Source organism: Homalodisca vitripennis, chromosome 5 (assembly GCF_021130785.1).
Source record: "Homalodisca vitripennis isolate AUS2020 chromosome 5, UT_GWSS_2.1, whole genome shotgun sequence".
NCBI classification, from domain to species: Eukaryota; Metazoa; Arthropoda; class Insecta; order Hemiptera; family Cicadellidae; genus Homalodisca; species Homalodisca vitripennis.
In genome coordinates this window covers 91908760-91936488 of record NC_060211.1, presented here as the reverse complement: position 1 = coordinate 91936488, position 27729 = coordinate 91908760, and the positions used below count along the sequence as shown (strand labels likewise).

Below are 27729 nucleotides of genomic sequence, written 5' to 3'. Positions count from 1 at the left end.
TACAGAATGGAACATGGCATATGTAATGAGTGCGTCAGCACACATCAATAGGTTAAATGAACCAACAAAATATATTTTAACTGAGTGGGACACAAGGATCCAAAATAAAAATACAACATATATACATTAATAAGAATGTTGATTTAATGTAAATAAGTCATTAAAATAGACTACGGTTATTGTTTATATTGCTCAATGGTTGCCAGCAAGTCATCAGCTTCAACATCAGTTTTAACACGTAGCAAAATAGTGGTGGGGGGTGGCAAATCTTGCGGTGTCGGCAGACATACCAGCATCACGTTATTCTTACCCATTCGTTGTGTAGGAATGCTGTTATTGAGCAGCACATTTACCAGCACATTCCCCAGCACTGTCTCTGCTCGCACCAACAGCTGGTACTTTTCTTCCCCCACCTTCTTAATAAACAATGTCCCCACCCCTCGGTCCTTATAGTTGTTGTCTTTCTTTACGAACACTTTACACCTGAAACAAAGACAAATCTTACGCTTACAAACATCAGACTTAGAAACGGATTATTTATATCACACTTTGGTTAACAGATTAAATGCCATGTGTTAACTCTTATCTTCAGCAGTAACAATGTCCAATACAAAGAGCCGATTTTGTTATTTTTATAAAATAAACCTTTATGTTCTTTAAATTATCGCAAACTACATAAGTGACTTAAAAGAGAAATCATATGTTAATGCAGTTGAGTTATCATTGTTTACATCCATTAATAAAAAATGGTGATAGCGTAATTTAAAAAGGAAAAGTAGTATCTTTAGTAAGAACAAAATTTTAATCAAATATTACAGCTAAATCCTGAAAGGGCTTTCTGTATTTCGGGTTTACATTGAAGTAATAATACATTGAAGTAAGGCCCAGCTATATTTCCACACAATAGTAGTTTTATACATTATATAATGTTTTACAAAAAGTTACAAGTTTCACAAAAAAATAATGTTTCGAAGAAGCAATGATACAATAAGAATTTTTGAATGGCTCAAATTATGTGGAAGAAAGGTAAAGTGAGTGTTACTTGAATAATTATGAGATATAAGAAGAGTTTTTATGCTAGATTTACCTAAAACTGGGCGTGTTTAAAGTAATAAGCCTACCCTCTAGCATCCATGCACTTTTTTTGGTTTATTTGTTTTGAAGGATTTCCCACTGGTTGAAGGCATTTGGACAGTCACTCAATTCTTGAAATAAAGTGAAAATATTTATGAATATCATTATCAATTTTGGCCTTCAAAGGAAAGCGATGACCATGCAAATGAAAAACTTCCAGACTGAAGAATAACCAGAAACTGTACAAAGCAAAATTGGGTCAATAAGAGGGGTGCTCATTTTTAACCAAAAACTCCAATTTTTTGCAGCAGTGTGAGAAAGAGGGTGGAGAGCCTACTAGCTGATTCTCAGATGCTCCGCTTATTGCTCATGTGTCAAATTGTGAGGTATCCATCAAAAAACAGTTTTTCCTGAGTTTTAAAAGTTCATGTAAGATTATTTGTATTGCTGCGGATCCTATCCCTAGGGCAGATTCAATAATTAAAAAAGAGTAGTATCTATTTTCTTGGATTACAGCGAGCACCCGATGAACATTTATTTTAGGAGTGAAGGTGGAATGTGGCTTCTCAAACATTCATCGTCTTGAAGCGAATTACGGCCCCTTCAAAATTCTGAACACCACCTAAAGACAGTTGCACAGGATGGAGCTTCAAGGAAAAATACAATATTGGGATGTTTCACACTCCTCTTGAGGCAAACCACTAAAGTTATAGTTAATAACAGCCAGAAAATGCTCTCTTGATAACTCCATAACTTAATGAAACTAATCTCCCAAACAGACAACATATGTACATTGATGAACCTAGGTTAAGGTTGGGTACTGACTTGACACTTGGACAATCAGATAAACATTATAATATTATTGCAGTACGCACTCCCTGACATTCATATGTACCAATTTTACTGAAACTAACATTAATGCAATCTACAAGTTGACTGAATCCAACTATTATATGAGACATCATTGCGAGCCTGGCTACATGGCAGTTACCATAGTTTTTATAACTATAGTTGTATGAAAATGATTGAGAAAGCTATGATTTTCTTTCTCTTTGAAATCTTTGTCCTTTCAGGAATTTCTTGAGCTTCGTCTTGTCTCCCTTAATGACATGTTTCAAGAAGCTCTCTTCATCATTTGCCATTTCAAGTTCTCAGAAACGTGAATTCAAAGTTGTTTGTGGTCTTGAGTTTTGGAACACATTTTGCCACATCATAACGCATTTGAAGTTTTTCAGTTAAAATTTCTTGACACAAACCAAATGAATTATTACATTCTTCTGCCATTTCATAGACTGTTAGACGACAATCTGATCGTACGAGAGTTCACTTTAGCAACATTGTCATTGTTGATTGATGTAGGGCGTCTGGAACGAGCATCATCTTCTGTGGATGTTCAGCCATCTTTAAAGCTCTCGTATCACTGATGACAATATGATCAGCATAAATATTCTTCACCAAAAGCTTCTTGGAATATCAAATAGTTTTGTTCAGTTTGACACAAACACATTGTTCTTCTATTCATTTTCATTAAACAATAAATAGCCCAAATCCGTCAAACTAAATCTCAAATAAACTTATTTTATGCTTATCAATAAGTTATAAATATCGAAGAATATATTTAGTTAATATTAATAATACATAACACTGTAGAAGTTTACAACAATTATAACAAGAAATAACAGTACATAAAGGAAAGACACAATGTCCCAGGTAAAGCGCGAAGATAAACTGTTTATATAGTGCACACTTGAACTTCAAACGATGGATTCAGAAGGCAGTGGATTTTGCCGAGTGCAGTTATTCTCTATGTAGAGCGGTGTTTCTGATTCTCTATGTCTATGGTAGTGACGTGACGTATGACAATGTTCACATCGGGAATGGTGGATGTGGAACGACAAATTAGCTTGATTATGAAGCCTAACCTGACACTAAAGTTCAGATACTGGTGAAAAAGTCAGGAAAATGTCCACTTCTCCAAACATCAAGAGCAACATCACATGACTCAAGAGTTACTTTTTGGAAATGCATTTAACCCATTAGCCTTGTATCACGGAACGGTTCCGTGACAGCTAGTCTGGGCTCAAAATTTATATCACGGAACCGTGCCGTGACAAGTACACCGCCATCTAAATAATTTTTTTTAACTCCTTTTTCAACCAAATGTTAGTATAAATTAGACTAATATTGTTGTAACACATAAGAAAAATTGCAATACTACAATTAATTGAAATTTAAATGAACTTATTTTATGCTTAGTTTTGTTTCAGTGACGTTATGACTGATCTGAAACAACAGCTGTGTTACTGTTGAGTCAGAGAATACACTGCTCCCAACCAAATCGCTACATGACATTTCATTCTTATACTATATAAAAAAATCCTGGAATTTTTCGATCACTCCTCGTATCTTAATTATTGGGTCATTAAATAAGAAAGCATTGAAAAAACGGAAAAATCCACTGATATTACCTTGTAGAAAACACAGAACCCTCTTCTTGCACTGGCGTAAACACAACCTTGGGTGGTTCATCTGATTCCTCTACCTCTTCCTCCTTCTCCTCTTCCTTTTCTTGCTGCTGGTTGTTACTGGAACTATAATTAAAATTCTTACAAAAACATGTACTGTAAGCGAAAGTTATTTTACAATTGAAAATTAAGTAAGAAGTTTTTAGTGTCCAATATAAAATCTGCAAAAAACTCTTAGATATAGAATACAATTATCATATTTAACCCTCCACTTGAATTAAATAACATATCTTTGTAAAAGTTGGCTAAAAAGAAATGTAAGGAATACCATCAAAATCAAAAAAGTTTTAATATTGTTTGTTCATTATTTTCAGAGCAAAAGCATCAAAAAAGTCTTATATTAAAAGTCAAACTTAGAAATGTACATAATAAATAGAAAATATGTGCAATTCAATCCTGTGAATAACCTATACAGGGGCCTTTATACACACTGTTGCACATGTTTTCTCAAAAAATGTAATTTTTTTTTATTATTGAATTATATTTATATTGTTATATTATATTCATTCATACAACTATTAAATAAATGACTTTAAATTCTTGTGATTTTGAAAATCTTGAAATTAAATTGATGTCTTCAACTTAATAGCCTTGTGACAGATGTTTATGACATTAACTGTCTCCTTAGACTTCAGACATAAACTTAAAAACATAAAGTAAGCCAAACTTTCAAATACAAAACCAGGCTATTTTAAAGGAATTTGCAAAGTTTCAGATAAAAATTATTTTATGAACTACAATTCATAGCCTTAACATATGTTAGTGTTATTTGAACAATTTAACATGAAACTAACATTTTATTAACATTTTATTTAAATGACTAACAGAGTATAATTATACTCTGTTAGTCATTTTAAAATTGTACCTGAAATAATTATTGTATCTGAAAAATGTAGATGTTTATATTGATAGAACTATTTATTAATACACAGGATTTTCAAAAAGTTTAACAAACTTTTATAGCTAAAAGAGAAAAAATACCCTATAAAATAGGTTGAGGAATATATTGTTTAGCCACTAACTGCCATTTCGTATTTTTTACAAAAATATCTCTAGAACAAATAAAGTTACAGATACAAAAATAAACACATAGGTTGTATTAAATAAGAGAACTTTAAAACTTATGCTTTAATATTAATAAAACTGCATCTGTTGAAAATGTTTATAGTCAAATACCAAAAATATGTACTAGTTACAATTTATTTTACAATTTTTTCTACAATTCCAATAGTACTTATTTCAACACATAAGCTAGCACAAGCTGGAAGCAACAAACGTCAAAACAGTTTAATGCTTCTCAGTTTGTTGCTTCCGGCTTGTGTTCTTGCAGTTTTAACAAGGGAAATGTTAATATTATATTATCATATTATGTTTCAAGATGTCACACAATTTAATTTTTTAAAGCTTAATACCATAAAATCAAACAATATTATGACAGTTTTTAAATAATGCTTAAAGTTGTTAAATTTAAATCATCCAGCTCATAAAGTTCAATCAAGAAATAATGTATGTATAAGCTTTAAACTCTTGTAATGCACAGCAAACGTTTTTTTCCTTAAATATTTACAATATCATTGAAGAGATACATGTGAAGTTCAAACTTCCTTCCAATCAAGGCAAAATAATGTTATTCTATTTTAAAATTGTATTTAATATTTTTCTAAAAGTATACATTTATTAGCACAAAAACTTAAATATTTTATGTATATCTTGAATTTTAATTTAAAATTTGTTTACTTTTCTCAGTTTGTATTTTAAAATAAAATTTTCTAAACATCTGTACACTAAACGAAATTTACCGTACACCAAAAATTACCCTTACATACGTAACCCTGACTGAAAATATTTATACTACAGCTTATTTTTCTAAGAAAAATGGTGTTTAACATTTCATGTCTTACTGTGTAACTGATTCTGCAGTGTAAAGAAAGAACTAAAAGATTTGTAAACTGGGTCCAAATATTGTGCCAATTAGAGGGTTAAACAATATAACTAGATTCACTATGATACAATTTGAATGAATATTTAAATTTCTAAATATAACTGGGTGTTTCAATATAATTTCAATCTAGCATAGATTTATAAACGTGTTATTTAATATAAATAACTGATACTGTCTTTGAGCTGTTCAGGCAAATTTGTACAAAGTCAACTTAAAATATGTATTAAATTAACATTTTTAAATAAAAATATTACTTTGAAAATTAGAAGTTCACAATAAAAAGAAGATAATTTTTTTACGTAAAAAAGATGTATTTTGATTTTTTTTTTAGTCAGCACAAATGCAGCTGTTGTCTTCTGTGTTGTTTTTAAGTGTTTTTTCAAGTGATGGATATCCCACACGGGCTTTGCCTTTGGGATATACCTAATTTATTTCACTACAAAATTATGTTATTTTATTATTAATTATTTTAGTTTTTTTAGGATATTGTACTTAATTGTTTAGAATAATTATGCTGTGCTTAATTTTCTTTTAGTATTAGTACTTTACTGTTATTTGTATGTATTATGTAAAAAAAAGTGAAATAAATTTCTTTTTGAATTTGAAAAAATTTGATAATAAAAAAGTGATTTTTTTAATATTTAAGAAAGAGTAACAAATTTAGAAAACTGATGTAATTAGACTCACGACTATAATTTGTATAATATTATGTACTTTTATTACATTAATTGGCTGAGCATTAGCAAAGCCTATTACTCGAGGGGTTGAATAAATTTCTTTTCTGTCTGTCTGTACAATATCTTGAAAACGAACTGACCTGTAGAAAAGCCATCATGGTTACTAAAATTAGACCAGTGTAAAAATATTCGCTAATGCTCAGCCAAATCCCATGGATTGACATGCACTATTATCGACTCAGTGTTTCTCATATAGAAATGAAGTGTCATGCAAAATTTAGTTTATAAATTAATCCTTTCTCGGGATAACTTGCTACACGACACATTCACTTTTTAATGCTGAAGATGGAGCTTATATTGAGGTTTCTTATTTTAATTAATACTTTGAAATATCACAATAACCAATATTGTACAACTTTTTATTCTTTGAGGCCTTTCAATAGCAAGAATGTGATGTACCTGAAGAAGATAGCCTTGCTATCAAAAGGCCTCACAAAATAAAGTTTTACTATATTGGTTATTGTGATTTTTCAATGTAGCGATTAAAATCCACATTTTTGTTCATTAAATCAGGTTTCATAGCAGTCTTTAAATAATAAAAGTTCTGGAAACTTAAAAATGGCACTACAATGCAAGTGTTCAGAAATCAAATCTTGTAACCTATTTTTAACATTGACTTTTCACTCTTATTTTTTTAAATGTTAGGTTAGGTTATATTAGGCTTGCATGCATGTTAATATGCCATATTTTCAAATCTCATGATTATATTCAGTTTGTTTACAAATTTATTTATTCTGCTATTTTTTCCTCACCGTCAAAAGGCCAATGTAAAAATATTCACTAACTCTCAACCAAATCCCACAGAGTGATATTCACCATCATCGAACTCAGTGTTGCAGATATGGAAATAAAGATTCATGCAAAATGTCTAATATATGGTTCAGTTCATTTTTGGGCCATCGTGTGGACAGACAGACAGACAGAAATGAACATTCTCCACCCCTTAGAGTGATAAGCATTGCCAATCCTCTGCCAATACAAAAAAAACCACGTCTATCATGTCAAGTCTCAAAAGTTACTTCTTTAGTTCTTCATCTACCGTAATTTTAATTCCAATAGATTCCTGTATATTGCAGTTAAATTCCACAATTGGTTCTATTTTATATTAAATCTTGTTTAAACTACCTAAAGATAGGTTTCTAACTGTTTTCACATTAAATTCAGTTTACTTTTGAATACACAATTGAAGGGCTGAATCATAACACGACTAAAAATAAAATGTCAAAACCTTGTTGGTGTAGATCCGTTACTGAATGAGAAAGGTTTGGTGAGCGTTGAGGTGAAGGGGTTCACCATGAGCGCAGCCGGATCAGGTTTGGCCAGCAAACTTGATCCCGTTGTTGAGCTGTCCTTGAATGAACTAAATATTGAAGGAGTCTTGCTTGTTCCCGTCTCCGCTCCTTGCAGAAGTGGGCTCTTTCCTGATTCTCCTTTTAATCCAAATATTGACGGACTTGTTTTACAATCAGACGAACTCATTGTAGAGTTTAACACAATTTTAGTTTCATCACTGTCTACCGACGTCGTGGGTATATTAATAGTGAATTTGTTGTCACTCGTGCTGCTACTCACGAAGTTGAACGATGAAAGACTGGAAGCTGGTGTAGACGAGACTACTGAAGATGCTTTCTCTGCAGCATCTCGCTCTGCCCGGATTTTAGTTAAATGTCTGAAAATCATGATTACACATTTTAGTACTTACAAATGCACTTTTCTGAAGCATAAACAGTTTTTGGACACTGTAAATATTTTTTGCCTTAACAAATCCACAGAAGCAAATACTGTGCCTTTACAAAGCTTATTCAAAATGTGGAGAACCACAGATAGTAGACTAGACATCCATAAGGATGCCCAGATTTGAGTGACACATCGGTTTTCTCTGTGCCCAGTGTGGGTTCAGCTGGAAGGTATAAACCAACCAGAAGTGAACCCTTCTGGAGGTGGTATGGCCTTAAAATGGATAACAATTGTTTTTTTTTTAGTTTCACCTCAATCAACTTTTAAAATTATTATTTATGAGCAACACTTAGATGAAGATTACCCATACATTACAACACAACTCTAAATATTCCCTTACTCTTCCAGTCTCTGGCAATTCGGTGGAGAGCAAGCTGAAGTTAATAATGAATTATGAAGCATTATGAAACACCTTAACAATTTTAAGCAGCCTACTGTATCAATTGAACATCAAAGAGTACAACAATTTCAGTTCATTTGACATAACCATACATATTAAATTTATATGCAGCCAAAATTCTTGAAAAGTTAAATTGTATTAAGTTCAAAAATAATATCCATTCTCTTTTTATGACATAGTAATTTACTATAAAGTTTAAAAGCAGAATTTAGTGTAATTTTTTAAAAAGATTGTCTTTGCTTTGTGTATAAAAACTACTAGTGAATTGTCTTAACTTGAAAGAATGTATTTCACTATTAGTTCTGTTGGTTGTGCCATTATGAAAAATTTGAAAATATTAAGTAATGTTGTAATAAATAACTATAGGGAACTAAATTTATTACTTTTTAAAATGTATGTAATTTAACTGCTGATATGAAAAGTATACAACTGTTTGGTATTTCCTGGTTTTACGATCAACACATTGTTATTTTTAAAAAGTTCATAATTTTACGGAAAATATAAAACGTTACGTACATAAAATTGTTTTGGTTTGTCCTGGCCACATCAACATTTTGTAATTCCATGAATATAATAATATAAATAATTACTCATGGGTTATTTACAAGCTGATTTAGAAGCAGCATAAAATACAATTTTTAAATGGACAGAGTTGATTGGTGGGAAAGGACGGCAATTTTAGGATTTGTTCTCTCTGGAAAAATACGTAGCTGCGGCTCTGCGAGTGTGCAGTGGCCTGGGACTCGGCAGTGGCATCTGTTGTCGGTTCTCGCGTCTCAACTCAGCCTTTGTACAGGTGTGTTTCGTTTCTCAGACGCAGTGAAATGGTGAAACTTTCAGGCTTTTGCTTAATTCAGTAACAATATTGACGATTTGTGCAGTAATAGACAGATGCATTTAAGAAATAGGGATTGATTTTAGTCTTGGCTACAACACAAGCAGCAAGGGGCGGTAGCATCCAACGGTATGTTTTGTTAAATAATGAATATAAAAGGGGATAAAATTTGCCACTTGTATCACATGAGAGCTGTTATTATTACTCTGCCCGTATGAGCGGTTCACACAAGCAAGAATTGCGCAAGCCCAATCACGGCAAATCACGTAATGGCGAAATGTGAATACCGGTGTGTTTGACGTAGAACTGTTTATAGAAGAAATTATGAAGAATCCAACCATCTTGGACATCACAATTAATAATGTTCGTAATCACAATAAATATTGTCGTTACTAAAAATGGGGCTCATAGTTGATTGATTATTCGTGTAAAATAAGTATTATTTTCTTTCTTACATCCCATGTATTTTAATATTAATAACATTTGTTATCACAAATTTTTAGTAGATAACAATTAAATCAGATTATGAATTGGATTAAATGTAGAAGAAATTAATTTAATCTTATTAGCCAATTAAAAAAGTAGTTTAAGTTTTATACTACTTTACTTATTAACATGTTAAGCTAGAATAATGAAAGTTTATATTTCAGTAATATTTTTTCACAGCAAACATAATAACATTTCATCACGTGCATTAGTACCGAAATTTTGATGTAATTGTGACATGCTCCCCTTAGTAAAATAAATCATTACTAAATGCACTTTTCTTGCCATGCAAAATTATTAGCACTGGTGAAAAAATCTACTAATAAAGTACTACAATCTATCTATTTATATGTTGCCACCAGGCTGCACTGCTAAAGATAAAAGTTTTCAAAGCCCCTGCACATTATAAACTGCAATTACGAGAAAGTTAAGTATATTAAACAGCCAAACAGTATTTGAAGGCAAAGTTATGAAGTATATTTGTCTTTAAAATAAATTTCTGGTTGAACTTAAAGCTTGAGTGATAGATTACTTTATAATAAAGTACATTTGCATGTACAATGGTTATAAACATACACTTTTGACAGATTTTCTTGATCGTGACAACAAGGTAAACTCTCCATCGGCGTTAGAAATATAATTCACATGAATCAGAAGTGCTCATACATGGGCAAAGCTTACAAAAAGCATGCGATGCCATGAGAAACAGCCAGTTGAAAAATAAAAAACGAAAATAAAATTTCAGGTAAACTATATTCATAAATATGGATATATTTTCTAAAGAAATGTATTTGATTATAAGCAACAAAAACAAACAAATAAAAACATATCATAGTTTTGATTTAGTAGTTAGTCCACAGACATCATATGAAATATTGCAAATAAAAAACAATAAAATATTTATATCACAAGTAGACCTTTTAATAATGACTATTATATTGTTTGTTGTTATAAGATTGCTATATTTATGTGTTATTGAACATCTACGGATTCCTCTCAACTGAATCCACCAAGGTCCATATTTTGAGAAAGATTGGCATGTCTATGAGGTTTGGCGATAGGCTGCAACAGCTGGGACTGTAACAAGTTGGCTGCGATCTAGTAGTGGTGGCAGTTGTTTGCGATCGTCGCTGCTGCATGCTGTGATCAGTCAGCTCGTGCTCACTCAAAAATAAACTGCTTTGTTTAATCTGATAAGTAAATCACGCCAAAACTACCACTGCGATTAGGCTTGCTTAATTCTCGTTCACGTTTGAACCGAACATAGTCATGGCAACGATGCATGTTGATTCATTTAATAGCAAGTTGTGGAGAATTTCATTGTTTGTACATTAGTTAGTCGCTTATTTAAGTTTTTTCACAATGAACAAAATTCATAGATTATTTACTGTCGGGTGGGGTCCTGAACATATTTATTTATTATTTTGCTAACTTTATTTTTTTTTTATAAAATTGGCTGGAATATTATTTAAAACAATTTTTCACCCAAACATTTGCAAATCTACAACAAGAAACTGGGACTTTATGTATAAGACTTGAAATGCTCATAGCAATCAGAGGATTATTGTAATACCACTTTTGGTTGAAATTAAAAGACCCAGCAATCAGTTGCAAAATGAAACAAAATAATAGCAATCTTATAACAACAAACAATATAATAGTCATTATTAAAAGGTATACCTATCAAAATTTGAATTAACATATGCTGCACAAATTCTATATTTATTTCATGTGGAACCATAGTTTTATAAGCTGAGTTAATTGTCACTTACTTGTTGTAATCTTCGAATACGGGACTGAGAATGCAGTGCGAATCGGATTCTACATGTTTCTTTATCCAGGCAACCACACTCTGGTTCAGTTCTTTCAGATCAGACAGGTACTTCTGTTGCGGTCTGTTCACACTTGGTATATTGCTATTGGTCATTTCAAAACGTGGCTGGGGTGTAACAAACTTTGTGCCGTTAGTGGGCATACTGGTGTTAGAACTCGTGGTCACTGGCCCACTGCTCAGGAATGAAAAAGTTTTACTGGTGTCCGAACCTTGGCTGGCAGCATTTGGTTTGAATCCACCGAAAGAGGCAAACAAGGACTTACCAGCATCCTGAATACAATTACAAAACATTGAATCAGTTGGTTATTATTAACTTCTAGTATATTATTGTTATAATAAATGTTATAAGCATTCCAGACCACTTTATTTTTTCTGTAGGTCAACAAATAGTTGAGTTGTGAATTTTGTTTTTGTATATTGAAACAAAATGGCGTAGCTAGGTGGCCTACAAACTTGGCTAAGACATAAGTTCAATTCTGTAACAAGTTTCAATTTGTTTGGGCTTTTATTTTGTGATAGTTATTGTTTCCACAAGCCACATTATAAATAAATATATATATTCATTAAGTTTGTATAAATAGCAATAGCCGAATTTAATTTAAATAAACAGTGAATCGCAAAAAGTACTTGCTCTGCCAGGACTCGAATCCATATCTCTCATTTGCCGGGTGAGTGCGCTACCACATCGCAGAGCCCTTACTTTTTACAATTAAATTATTTTTTACTTTGGCGTTTAAATAACTAAACTAATATATGCTCTGAAGACCAAATACCTGTAAACTTACTTTTATTTACATTCATTACATTTTTAAAAACAGCTGAATTTAATTTTAATCAAACATTGAATCACAAAAAGTAATTACTCCGCTGGGACAGAAACGCTATGCGTATGTGACAGAAGCGGCCAAGTACAAAATAATTGAATCGTAAAAAGCAAGGGGGCTCTATGGTATAGTGGTAGTCCACTCACCCGGCAAGTGAGAGATTTGGGCTCGAGTACCCGGCGGAACAAGTCATTTTTGTGATTCCATGTTTATTGAAATATACATATATCTTTAGAACAAGGGAGTGATTTTAGGCTATAGGGGTCATGTTCAGTGAATTAGACAAAGATTTTATTGTTAATGTTACCATGAGGACAATAAATATTTGGTTATTTTTGTTAATGAGGAAAATTGCAATAGGTATTTAAAATGTACCAAATACAATATACTATAATAATAATAATGCAGATGTATATTTTGTAAAAAGTCATTTATAGTCTTTGTTATAATTATTGTTTTATTATTCCTACTACTTGCTTCACCTTTGATTTAGCCACAGTTCATTTTGCTATGCTGCCTCACTTTTTACTTGTAAGTATCAAACAATCGTATAGGAAACAGGGTTTTTCCGAACATTTGCCATCGTTCAGTGAAACAAGAAATCGGTAACACATGTAAACTTTCCACCAAGATTCCGGAAAATATGTAAATTATTAGTGATGGATTTAACAGTTATTTTCAAACATAGATATCAAATCTCAACACCCATTTTATTAAAATGCATGACAGATTTAAGAGGTATTTCTACTCTTAAAACTGATTGTTATTAGTTATTGCCTTAGTATATTAAAGATCACATTAAAATATTAAATACCCTCATTCTTCATATTATATAGCATAAGTCTTTGATCTAGAGTTCTTCCCTTTTTTGAAATTGCTAAAATAAATTCCTAGATAATACAATCTAAACACAAAAATTATATAATAAACTATATTATATGAACTATATCGGGTAACCATTACCACGTAAGTATTTAAATTATTAAATAGAAGTATTCTCCAAATTATTGCTATATATTAAGCTTCATTATATCCAACAAATAAGACAATATAATCAAACTTCTCATACTTACACTACTTTCAGAAGTTTTAATTCTTCGTTTCGCTGTTTTGATCACTCGCTTTTGGAGAGCAGCTTGGGCCGCAATTTTGAAAGATCCGGCTTCTTCTGGTACAAAAGGAGCATCCCAATTGTCATGATTTATGTCAGATGATGCAGTTCTTTTGGCCATATCTGTGAAATATAAGTTAAAAATATGTTTAATTTGGGAAATTATATCACTATAACAAATCCTTTGATACTTTGATTAACATCCTCTATTTTTTGAAGAAATGCTAAATACTACAAGCACCTTGGTGCCAAATTATGTTTATTTATACAAAATATTGCGCTACGAACCAGGTTTTATTTCACATTGCATTAATAAATACTGACAGGAATCATTGTTGTTTATACTCATTTTTTAAATAAACAATCATGATTCATTATTGGTAGACTGTACTTTAAACATTTTAATTATAATCCTGATGTTGCTCAAGATCAAACATTTCTTTTATTTATTTATTTCCAACGGTTCCACCATTTATACATGAGTTGACTTAACTAAGGATAAACTAATCAAGATGGCATACAGTGACATAACTGTGGTAACAACAATCCAATAACATAACAAAACTAGTAATGATAACAGATAACACAAGGAAGGTATTATGCAATAATTTATAACAATACATAGCAATCATACCAAATAATGCAGGAGCAACTAGCAAAGAGAAACAGAACAATGTAACAATTATGATAATAATAACTTAACAATGAGATAAATATATAAAAACATGCAACGATATAGATATATTAGAATGTAACAATGAGATAAATATGTAACAGTATAAAAATGATAAAAAGTATATGTAACAGAATTACAAACAGATAAATAATAACAATTTTGAATACTGAAGAAGGGTGGATATTCATGCAAAACTACTACCCAATCATGGTTTGCTGCATAACTTCCTTCACACGGCATGTACAGTATCGGCGAAGAAGTCAATATGGGTAGCTTGGCTCCCCAAACGCAGAAGTCTATTAACTCCATGGTGAGCAGCGTAATTTGTACGTTGATATCCTCTGAGAAAAACAGACCTCGATCTAGTGCCTCTAGGTATCAGGATATTAATGTCTGACAGAAGTGAGGGACAGTCCAGCAATCCGCTGACAAGTCTGTGCAGGAAGACGAGATCGGTACATTTTCTTCTGTCATGAAGGGGTTGTAGTCCAAACATCTCCTCGATCTCCGTTACCGGAGTATCCCGGTAGGTGTATCCTAGCCTCACTCCGAGAAGTCTAACAAAGCGCACCTGCAGTTTGTCAAGAAGTTCGATATGACCTGATTGATATGGTGATTAGATGACTGAGCAGTACTCCAGCAGAGGATGCACTAAAGACTTGAATAGTATGACAAGGGTGTAGGGACGTCTGAAATCCTTGGTAGCTCTGACCACAAAACCAAGTATTGAGGAAGCCTTGTTGTAAATGTATATGAGGTGTTCATAAGGGCCAAGAGAAGGTGTCATGATGGTCCTTAATTTTTTCCACAGCTTCGAGGGAGGATCCGTTGATGTTGTAGCCAAAAGTCCTTATGGCATTGCTTCTAGTGTAAGAGACAATGAAACATTTCGACAAGTTTAAAACCATTGCATTTGCACCGCACCAGTGGTTAATTGCATCCAGGGAATTCTGGAGGTCAAGCTGATCTTGTAAAGAAGTTACCGTGCTGAAAATCTTAATGTCATCTGCAAATAATAGCAGCTTGGATAAGATCCAATAGCTATATCATTAATAAATAAGCAAAAGAGCAGTGGGCCCAAGTGTGATCCCTGAGAAACTCCTGACGGAACCAAGAAGGGTCTAGATGCATTGCCATCACACTTCACAATGTGAGAGCGATCACAGAGGTAGCTCTTCATCCACTGCAGCAGAGGTCCCCAAATTCCATAACCTTCAAGCTTAGCCACAAGTAGACTGTGGTTAATCCTGTCAAACGTCTTGCTAAAATCAAGGTAAAGGCAATCCACCTGGCAAGAGTTATGAAAACTTGACATTATATATTCCTGGAATATCAACAGATTAGTTGTAGTTGAGCGGCCCTTTAAAAACCCATGCTGCTCCAAGCAAATGTGATTTTTTAGCTGGAAGTATATGCTATTCAGTATGATACTTTCAAAAACCTTGACCAGAGTGGACTGTATTACTATTGGTCGGTAGTTTCTAACGTCTCCTCTACTACCAGACTTAAACACCGGAATGACAAACTTGATGGGAAAATCCCTGATGCAAGTAGGCATCTGAAGAGAATAGTTAAGTGAACAGCAAGTACCGGGGCGCAGAACTTTAAAACAACAGGAGGAATGCCATCACGGCCAGCACTTTTCCTTGCATCAAGCGACTCCAGTTTCCCGAGAACGTCCACAGCTGTTATCGAGCAGCCAGATATGGTTTCATTCCACCCAAACTCAAACTTAGACGATAGGGACGTCTGTGTTGCTAAAGACTGATGAAAAATATTGGGCAAACATTTCACATTTACTATATGGTTCACTTGCTTCCACTCCATCAAAGGTCAGTGCCGGAATACTATGAGAACTCTTAAGTCCGTTAACATGTGACCAGAAAGATTTCATACTCAAGGGTATACTGCTTTCCACTCTACTGATGTAATCAGAGTGACACTGCCGTGTAAGATCCTTACATTTCCTTCGAGCTCCACGAAAAGTCTCCAGGTCCAATTATGATAAAGACTGCTTGTAAATTTTATGTAACAATTTTTTATTAAGAACTGCTTTCCTTAACTCGCTTGAAAACGACGTTGGATATTTGGCTCTGCCAAAACTCTTAGTAGGAGTATTGGCCCTAATCAGAGAAGGAAGGCAATCACTAAAGTTACTAAAAGCCTGTTCGGGATCATGTAAGTCATTGAGTGTGGGGTAGTAAGAGCCTGAAGACCATGAAACACAGCATCTAGGTTACATCTGCGAAAATCCAATGCCTCGATCCGAACCTTGGAGGTCGACGACTGCAAAGCTTCCAGTGTAAAAAACATGGCAGGATGGTGTCTATCTTCCTCCAAAAGTAAATCATGCGCATGGACGACCTCAGACATCAGAACAGAGGTAAAAATCAAATCGAGACAAACCCCTCTTCAATTTGGTACAGCATTGTGTAAGATTCATTGTGTAAGATTATAAGCAGAAGAAAGGTCCATAAGACAAAGGGATGAGTCAGAAACCGCTGTAGTGTCCATGAATGTCCAATCTGTATCAGGCTGATTAAAATCTCCCATCAGCATGACTTCAGCTGATTCTTCTATGGAACCAAGAATCTCATCCACAGCGTCTCGAAAACCCGAATACATGTCAGTGGGTTGGTTGGGATGTATATACGCAATGCCAAGGAGTATTGTAGACGATGAAAACCTGCATAAAACGAAGAGACATTCAATACTGTTCATGCTAGTAGGAATCCTGATGCAGGAGATACTGTTTCGTACAGCAACAAGAACTCCTCCTCCACTTGTCTTTACACTGGTAAGTGAAGATCTATCACATCTGAATATGTGAAAACCGGCAAGACCAAACTCAGAATCAAATATGTCAGGAGTTAGGTTAGTTTCTACTAGTGATATGATATCATAAGACGACGTACTTACTGCTTGAGACAAGGAGTTTAACTTACTTCTCAAACCATTCACATTTTGAAAATAACAAGAAACAGATATGGGGGAACCGTTGGAATCTACGCGTTTTTTGTACTCTTAACAATACGTGGACCGTTGTTTATGTACTTAATAGTAAGATTAAGTTCACAGAGAGATTTCCTTGACTCCAGCTCAGAAATCACAGACTTGAGGTAGCTCTGCTCCTGAGGAGTGCGATCTCTGATAACTCTGACAGCTGATAACTGCACATTAATTTTACCTGCAGACTCCTGTGAGAAATTCGCCAAGATCAAGCGACCATCTTGCTCACTCTTAAGGATGGTTTTAAGTGGCCTAGGCCTGTCACCAGTTTTTTTGCCAACACGGTAGGTTTTTACACCCTCATTAATGAAACTGGGATGACACTCTTTGAACAATTTGGTGACTAGTTCCAAATCATGTTTAATTCTTCACTTAGCATCAGGGCTATTGTGTTCAGGAAGATTATACACCATGACGTTTAATGCTTGTCGAGTACACTCATTTATCTCAGTAACAACATCTTCCATAGGGTGGTTATTTTTTTGAGACACGATGCTCGAGCGACTCAAGATTTTTATTCAAACTTTCAACTTGGTCCAAGATCTGATCAACTTTACTAGGAATATAGGTGTAAGTGTATCTATTTTATCTGTCAGGTTTGTAATCCTATCGTTCAATTTGGACAACTGAGTGATGAGGCTGTGTATTCAGGGGCTGTTTCGAAGAATTAATGCAATCATCACGACTACAGGACCACTTTAGATTTTCATTTTTCACCAGTTTTGAGTACTCTGTTTGCGAGAGGTTAACAGACGAGGCATGGAACCATCTATTACAAGGATCATCACATCTGACGCCTTTATCCTCATTAGTTACGACTAATGACAAAATACAGCAAAGTTACAATAAATAAATAGTAATAGTTACAGTTAAGTTAGTTATGACTATACAGCAAATGGGACATACTTCTGGGGAGGACATAATAGTTATGTAATAAGTACTGAGTAGGTGCAATGTAAAACATTTGTATAGTATGAAGTATGTTTAATACAGTTAGTAACTGAAATCAACTAAGTATGATCAACATTACAATCAATAAGTTATAAATATCGAAGAATATATTTAGTTAATATTAATAATACATAACACTGTAGAAGTTTACAACAATTATAACAAGAAATAACAGTACATAAAGGAAAGACACAATGTCCCAGGTAAAGCGCGAAGATAAACTGTTTATATAGTGCACACTTGAACTCCAAACGATGGATTCAGAAGGCAGTGGATTTTGCCGAGCGCAGTTATTCTCTATGTAGAGCAGTGTTTCTGATTCTCTATGTCTATGGTAGTGACGTGACGTATGACAATGTTCACATCGGGAATGGTGGATGTGGAACGACAAATTAGCTTGATTATGAAGCCTATCCTGACACTAAAGTTCAGATACTGGTGAAAAAGTCAGGAAAATGTCCACTTCTCCAAACATCAAGAGCAACATCACATGACTCAAGAGTTACTTTTTGGAAATGCATTTAACCCATTAGCCTTGTATTACGGAACGGTTCCGTGACAGCTAGTCTGGGCTCAAAATTTATATCACGGAACCGTGCCGTGACAAGTACAGCGCCATCTAAATAATTTTTTTTTAACTCCTTTTTCAACCAAATGTTAGTATAAATTAGACTAATATTGTTGTAACACATAAGAAAAATTGCAATACTACAATTAATTGAAATTTAAATGAATAATAAGTTACTATAAGAATATTAGTGTACTACAAGAGAAAAAATCAATATTCTTGGAATTTTCAGTATTTAGAAAAAACATTTATTCTGACAAACTATGCATATATATACACATATTCTAGTATTACTAGGTAGAGAAATGCATTTCAAATAAAATAAAAGCAACAATGGGGTGTTTTATTTTATATTATTTGAGTAAAAACAAATTTTTTTTATTTTAAAAATTCCAAAACTTTTTTGGTTTGTACAGCATTATTATTTTTAAATTATGACCTAATATATCACTATCTATTTATTATTAAAGCCCATTTCATGTTAATCCAAAAAAATATAAAATATAACCAAATAACTTGAAAAATAAATTATTTATAAACTAAAACTCTTACGTTTTTAGCATTTTTAATAGGATAACTCCAGTTGAGCTGATAGTAAAAATATGTATAAGCCAATGGGTTAAAAGAGAGTACTAATATAGAGAGTTTTAAGCAACATGTACCCGGCCCCCAAAGAGATCGAGTTCTATCACTCCCTATTTCACATTTATGAAATGCTGGCCAGGGCAGCGATGCGACACCATCTGACTGCTCATGTGATATAATTACAATCTTGAGGGGTAAGTCAAATATGTTGCAGTTACTTGATAATACGCCATCGTCTAGCCAGTGCAGACAGCCCACTGAGTATTATACATAAAAAATACAAATTATATTTATACTACAAAGAAACAGTTGTAAATATTAAACACTTGGTAAAACCTACTTCAATTATGTCATAGCTCCTTATTTTGATTATATCACTCAAAGCATTGACTCAGTACACCAATGGTTTGCACTACTACTTTATACATTGCAGGGATACCTGTCTCCTTTGCAGTATATGAATTTATGTTAGAGTTCACAAAACTTCCATTTGACAAACATAATTAATTTTATAATTGAAAAGATAATACGATTCCAGCCATACAAGTATCCTCTCCAAAACATTACAATCTCTTGTCTGATGGACATCACGAAGTGCAACATGTTCAACATGAAGCCAATACAAGCTCCATCTTTAAAAAAAGATTTAAAAAAGAACTTCAGTATATAAAACAAGTTGCTGTTTTTAATGGATATAAAACGGATTTAGTTGAATATACGTTTAAAAAAGCTAAAAAGAAACATGACAAAAATTCAAAAACAACTATTTCATCTATTACAGACACAACACAAATTGGATTAGCACTATATGGACAAATCTATCAAAAGATGTACAAAATCATTTAAAAAAACATACAAACAAAAATGTCACTTATAAAACAAGTAACTTGAAAAATCCAAAAGATGATGAAGAAATTATTAATAAATTAAGCATATATAACATAAAATGTGATGACTGCAACAAAAAATACATTAGACAAACAAAAATAAAAATTCATACAAGATATAAAGAACATTGCTCCCACATTAAATTCAACAAGAAGAAAAATCGGCCATCACATACCACTGTATTAATACTGGACACATTATATCAAAAGAAAACCTATAAAACTATTAAAACACGTTAACACACCTATATATTTAAATGCATGGGAATCCTATTACATTAAGATTATTATAATTATTATAATATTACATTCAAGCAAATGCAAAAGATTTATTAAATCAAGAAGATGGACAATTGTACCCAATGCACAATTCAATATTAAATGAAGCTTCAAAATTTATATAGCAGCCATTCCACAAATACAGAGACATAAGTGTAAAAACTAAAATAATTTTTTTTCAACATTTGAAAATTAAGTTAACAATAAATAAAAATAGTATTTGAACAACACCTAATCACATTTTTTCATTATCAAATAAAATTTGTAAAAAACATGTTTTTTACCGTGGTTAAACTTGGTGTTACTCGTGGTTACTACAGGGTGATGATATTGGTGAAATAAAGTCAAAAAAATCACTAACCATATGACACAATTTCAGTCTGCTGACTATTTGGAGGGAAACCAGCTCTTCTGCACATTTCAGAAATATCAGTTTTCATCTCATTTTATCGTTTATTTAGTAAATGGATTTTTACTTGTTTTGAAGAAGAGATTTGAGTGTCCCGTCCGTCACAATAAATAGAGATAAGCTAGCATCGTAAGTTTATTTTTACAAGTTATTAAAAATAAAATGTGTGATTCAATAACAAATCTTCTATTCACTGAAGCACCCTCTCCGGCCTATACAAAAATCTCTCAAAGTTACACCCCACAGCTTTAGATTTTTCTAGTTCTTGTTTCTAGGTTTTTTTATTGAATTTGAATATATTGTCCCGTCTCCACGTCCACACTTTTTAGCCTATGTATCTCCTATAACCCCATGCCCTACTCTCTTTTTAATTCGTTGTTAATACTTAAATTTATTTAACTAATGTTACTTTTTGAATGTACAAGTTACTAGGCCTATCTAGGCCATTGTGAGATGAATCTAGGCTAATCTTATTTTTAATTTTATGTTTAAAATAGTTTATTTCTCCCCAATTTCAAAATATTAGTGACACCCCCCTTACTATTTGTAGATTGTAAGTTATACCTACACCTAGTTTTAATTAGAACTGTAGTTGTAGTACTGATTAGGCTTTTGAGACTGTTTATGCAGTGAAATATATTTGTAGACATTTAATTAACATTGTGCTGATTAATTTGACTGATTAAAAAAATTTCTAAAAAGGAGCTGATTAACTACAAGATCCCACAATACCAAATGTCAAAATATTTAAAACATTAATGTTAATTAAAGGGTTTTTAGAGTCAGATAATGCCCTTGCACATGGGCTTTACAAAAAAAAGGGTCATGGAATATTTGCGACATTCTTGTTGCGATATTGCTAGTCAACTAAAACATTGTGATTACTTGTAATATTTATTACTCTAAAAACTACACGAGTTTTTGTTGATTTCAGATATCTATGGAAATGGAGACAAATGAGCTTTTAAAATCTAGAGAGAAGGCGAGACTACGAAAAACAACGAAGCAGAGAAAAAAAGAAGACGAATAAAGAAGCCTGGGGAAAGAGTTTTTTGAAGAAAGATGCAGAGAGAAAGCGAATATCGAGAGCTAAGGAAAGGAAAAGTTAGTATACAATTAGTTCTACAAGTGCAGGTAAGAAAGAAGACTCAACACTTAAATAGATGCAAGGAAACTGAAAGAAAAAGAAAATACAGGTTTTTTAAAACAAAAAGAAAAGCTAGAAACTTGTTAGACACTGGTATGTGATAAAAATAATGAACTTGTAACGTCTTTTCAAACAGGCAAAGCCTAGGAAAGGCTGTATTCGGGGCAAAGAAATTTTTACCAAAAAGTCCTTCAAAAAAACTTGCTGTTGTAAGAAAAACTAGTTTATGAAAACTTCCAGCTGCCAAAAAGTGATCGCTTTTTTATTAAAGAACATGTAGAGAAAAAGACGGTTTTGTCTAAGGAAACTGAAGAAAAAAGTTATAGCTTTCTACAGGCTCAGTGATACAGTCAGCAGACAAGCTCCTGGAAAAGAGAGACTACAAAACAGTTCAAAAAAGCAAAGTTTCAGGTGAAAAAGAAAAAATTGTAAATTTCGACATATGGGGTTATGACAAGTAAAAGAAGCGTACGCTTTGTTTGTTGAGGAAAATCCTGGTATTGGTATCAAAAAAAGTAAATTTTATTCTCTATAAGACCAATTCATATACGCTTGAGCTCAGAAAATGGCCACATAATGTATGTGTTTGCAAACTACATGCAAATTTTAATTTCACTTACTGAATCATTGTCTAAAGCTGTTGTAGGTTTCTCCACCTACAGGTAAAGAACTGTTAGGCCGCCATATGTTGTAACATAACAATGTGAAGCCTGTATGACCGAAGTCTTGCAACAAATGCAAAGATACAAATTTTCTTGGACTAAGTTTAGTTTGAATATAGATTTAGAGGCTCAAATTTCTTGGAAGCAGTGGGGAGAGGTAAATAAACGACCAGTTATAACATATGTAGAGACTACTATTGGAGAAGCAATGGAAAGAATGGTAGACAAAATATGTTAGGAAAGTTCAAAGTGCATTGCTACATAAAAAAAACGTTACAGAGTGAGTATTTTTGAGTACAAAATGAAAAAATGCAACACAAGGTGAAGCTGTCTTACAGATAGAGACTTTGCTGAAAACTACAGTTGTATTGCACAAGACGAAATACAGAGTGCACACTGGAGTAACACTCTTGTAACCATTTTTACAGGTGTAGCATGGGTTTCCCAATGGAAAACAATGTTATGCTTTGATTAGCAATAACCTTACACATGACAAGTTTTTTCAATTTGGTATTTTCTTAAAAAAATAATAAGTGATCTAAAACAACAGTTCAAAATTGAGGTAAAGTAGCTGATTTATTCTGCAGACGGCTGTGCTGGCCAGTTTAAAAAATCGTGTATACATTATCGCAATCTGACATTTCTGGACAAGGACTACCAAGTAACTGGAGAATGGTGTTTCTTTGCCACTTCTCATGGGAAGGGGGCAGTGGACGGTGTAAGGTGGCACTGTTGAAAAGGATGGTGTTGGTAACAAGTCAAATCCAGGCGCACAACAGTTACTTCTGCTGAAGAGTTTTTTGAGTAGGTTGTCAAAAACAGTGTGAGGCAAACAAAATCAAAGTGATGTATGTTGATGTTAAAGATATTGATAATGAGTGTCAAGAGTTATAGGAGGAAGTCTCGATGGGCAGCTGTCATGACCTATTCCTAAAGTCCAATCAATCATTATTTTACGGGGCATCAACACTTACCAGGAAGTATATTGGAATAGCCGGAAATACTGTGAAATCAGAGCTTGTGAAACACAAGACGACATACAGAGTGACACACTGGAGTAAACACTCTTGTAACCATTTTTACAGGTGTAGCATGGGTTTTTTTCCCCTTTTTGTCTTAATTCCCAATGGAAAATACAATGTTATGACTTTGTGATTAGCAATAACCTTACACATGATACAAGTTTTTCAATTTGGTATTTTCTTATAAAAAAATAATAAGTGATCTAAAACAAACAGTTCAAAATTGAGGACAATGAGCGATTTTCTCAGAGGCCGGCTGTGCTGGCCAGTTTTAAAAATCGTTATGGGACATTTCATTATCCAATCTGACATTTCTGGACAAGGATCTACAAGTAACTGGAGAATGGTGTTTCTTTGCCACTTCTCATGGGAAGGGGGGGCAGTGGACGGGCTTTGTAGGTGGCACTGTGAAAAGGATGGTGTGGGAACAAGTCAAATTCCAGGCAGCACAACAGTTACTTCTGCTGAAGAGTTTTTTGAGTGTTGTCAAAAACATGTGTAGAGGCAAACAAAATCAATAGTGCTGTATGTTGATGTTAAAGATATTGAAGAGTGTCAAGAGTTATTGGAGTCTCGATGAGGACAGCTGTCAGACCTATTCCTAAAGTCCAATCAATGCTGATTTTACGGGCATCAACACTTTACCCAGGAAGTATTGGGTAGCCGGAAATACTGTGAAATCAGAGCTTCACTCTCAGGAGTCTTGGAACAGTCATGATGAGTCAATTAAATGAAAAACTTTTGATGAAGATTCCTTAGATTCTGACTTTCTCACTGAAAATAAAAAGGTCCAATATTTAGATGTATATAGTTCTGAAGATGAGGACTCATATTTAAGACCTAAACCTTTAAAAAAAGATGAAATAGAAGCTGGACAGTTACATATTAGTAGAACTTGTAAGTGAAGGGAGGGCTAAACAGAAGAGAGCTCATAAGTATTTGGGCTATAACCCCCCCAGGGGTGCGTAGAAGAAGACAACAACGTGGAGGTCTTGTTCATGAGATTAGTGCAGAAGACTAAAACCAAGGGACCAACTATTTGAAATAGACTCTTCTAAAACATACATAGTGTCTGTTTCAGAAATACAAGGAGTTTTTGAGGGGGCCAGAAGTAAAAGAATTGAGAAATAGTATTTATTATAAGTTTGCAAAGTCAATCGAGCTGTAAGATGAAAAACCCTTGTAAATATTTAATTTCAATTATAAGCAGGTTCTAGTTGTAAGTAATATTTTAAGTTTAAATAGTTGAGTAAAAAGTGTTCATGAATAAAAAAGTGTATTAAGTAACTGTTTGTTGTTTTTTATACCCATACAAATGTAACCTTTTGTCCCGTCCGGTCACACACTCAAACTGCTAAATTTGAATTGTTTTGTTGTAACACAGAGTTTTAAAATGGAATATAAAGCACATGATTACCAGAAAAACAAACTTTACAAAACGTTATACTATTATTTAAAAAAAGATAAATAATTATTGTACAATTCACAGAAAAATGTAGAAGTAAAAGTTAGGTGTAGTTTCTGTAGTGTCCAAATTGACGTCCCCGTCCGTCACACGCTTTTAAAAATGCTGTAACTCATTTATATTTCAAAGTGTATTTTTTTTTTAAGTGAGTTTTAAAAAAATGCTTAAGATATGCTGAAAAAACTGCAGAAGGTTTTAATGCATGATAACTTTTTTTTATAGATACTATAAGGAAATTTATCTCTCTGCTTGTCCCGTCCGTCACAATGGAATGGCTGATAGTATAATTCCAGTCATGATTTAATTTTATTTTACACACTATGCAATATAGGACAAATTATTATTAAAATAACATGTGTCTATTACTAAAAACCAATTTACTTTTTGTATTTACTTTTATGATGTGTCTGATGAAGATAGCCTTAATATCGAAAGGCCTCATAAAAATAAAATTTTTAAGTATTAGTTTGTGTGTTCTAAATGAAGTGATTAAGTTAACACTTACTATATTTAATTAATATATAATATACTAAATATTATACCAACATGCCAAATATTGTCCACATATGTCCCCTAGAATTCAAAGTATCTGACTAAAATAAAGAAAGAGCACAATTACTGGTTTTATTTGCACTGGCCTACAATTATTTCTCAAATATTAAATATCTGATAAAATCTCAAAGTAACTTCTAAAACTCTTTCTACAATACTTTGTGTACTTATTGTATAATGACGGGGGAGATTTCAGAATAACGAGTGTAGGCCGCTTATTAAAGTCTACCCAATGACAGTTTTAACACTATATTTTGCCACTAAAACAACTTCAGTTAACCAAACCAGAAACAGTGTAAAGAAGCAAGATGGTGAAAAATGCATGTCCAATAACAAACGACATACAATTCTTGACTATTTGGCTACTCACAGGCCACTGAAATCAGGTGATGCTTCAACAAAAAAAAAAAAAGTCCTGATTAACATGTGATGGTTACAGTATAATAAGAGGCCACCACCACAATAGAATCATTAGTATATCTTTAAAAACAGTAAAAAGTAACTAAATGTTACACTTGTTTTGTTTTTGCCATTTTACAGATGCACATAACATAGTTTCTATATATCGTAATTTGTGTCAACATTTTTGTTTATATGGTTTAGATAATCATAAATATGATTTTATTGTGATGGTGACCTCTCATTATGCTGCAGCCGTATGCCACTAATAGAGTTAAAACATTAAGTTATGGTTTTAAAAATCAGCTCCCTATTTAACCATATTATTTTATTTAACCCTTCCAAAACAAAATTTAGTTTTGGTCAGGACATGTAGAAACAGTTAATAACATTGAAATTTATAATTTCATGCAACTGACCCTATAACCCTATAATTTCACTGGTGCCCAGATCGTATATCAGGCCCCATATAATCGACCTAGGTTATTAGGCTCTAAATTTTAATCACACAAAATACCAAATATTTACACTTGTTTGAATTTCAAAATGCATATATCATATTTGCCTGTCACACTTCTACAGAGTTAATGTTCATGCTGACCTGTTGACCTAGGGGTACCTAGTACAATATTTCAACCATCCTTATCTAATATAATTGAAATTATTTAGAGATATAAGGATAGAGCCTGGCTAGTTCAAAGTTCTTTGCCCTATAGCCAATATATGCACTATGACAAGTAGCACCAAACAACTTAACCTTAAACTGTAAAAATCTCCCACACTATTGCTTATTATTTAAGATCATTCAGAAGCAAGATGTTTTTTAATTTTTTAAATACTTAAAAAGAATAGAATCTTAACTAAGCAATGCAACTAATTTAATCCTAGATTATATAAATAAATTAAAGTAAAAATATATAATATGAAAACAGCAGCACAACTCACCGTAATATTTTTATAACCTAACTTTCTTTCCGAAAAACAAGCTAATTTCTACACATCAGTTTTTCTAACCTCTGCTTCCCTGGAAGACAGTATAAATTTGAGATTATTAGTTACTCGCTATCAATCTTGATATTTTTAATTCTTTACTCCACGGTCATAATGACATTAAAAAAACCAAACCTTGCATTGAAAAGACAAAGATTGACAAATCCGAAATGTGCACTTCCTTCACTGCAGTCTGCCTGCACTCTGCATTTGGTGCATATGATTGTAGTGGCTACTATAAGCTATATTTAAACTGGATAGAAGTATAAATCTTGAGTTTAGCTCTAGTTCACAATGTTCACATTCCTTTTAGTGCAGCGTCTGAAATTTGATGCTATCACAAACTTGAATCTTGAAACCTGGAGTCATGCTCGTCTGAAGAGATCCGAAAAAGTCGGTAACGAAAAGGCTCAAATGAAAATGAACTGTTTATATCGTCATGACATCAGAGACATCCAGACTACAAAATACAGTGTAGCCTAGGTGAAGAGATATTCTCATTGATCAGGTGCACAACTGAATGTACTGTTTGACAGGTTTTGGTCTTCCGATCATAATATGTTAGTTTGGGTATTTAATCGCATATGTGACAAAAACGGCTAAGTACAAAATATTTTAATCGC

The 27729-nt window shown here is 33.0% G+C and overlaps 1 protein-coding gene across 1 annotated transcript; it reads right to left on the bottom strand.

The window, feature by feature from the left end:
* Window positions 1-122: 122 nt before the first annotated feature.
* Window positions 123-27525, bottom strand: LOC124362507 (nuclear pore complex protein Nup50). Its single transcript, XM_046817070.1, has 6 exons — window positions 27062-27525; window positions 13468-13628; window positions 11509-11840; window positions 7507-7947; window positions 3543-3665; window positions 123-483 (listed from the first exon to the last, which is right to left on the bottom strand). Exons 2-6 carry the CDS (start codon window positions 13624-13626, stop codon window positions 177-179), a joined length of 1362 nt encoding a protein of 453 aa, XP_046673026.1. The 5' UTR covers window positions 13627-13628; window positions 27062-27525; the 3' UTR covers window positions 123-176.
* Window positions 27526-27729: the final 204 nt, after the last annotated feature.

Bases quoted from the DNA above. Each gene is read 5' to 3' on its own strand.
- LOC124362507 (XM_046817070.1), bottom strand. From the start codon at position 13,626: ATGGCCAAAAGAACTGCATCATCTGACATAAATCATGACAATTGGGAT. The intron at 11,841-13,467 runs GTAAGTATGAGA...AATTGTATTCAG, and splicing joins TTAAAACTTCTGAAAGTAGT to GATGCTGGTAAGTCCTTGTT. The intron at 3,666-7,506 runs GTTTTGACATTT...TTTTAATTATAG, and splicing joins AACGGATCTACACCAACAAG to TTCCAGTAACAACCAGCAGC.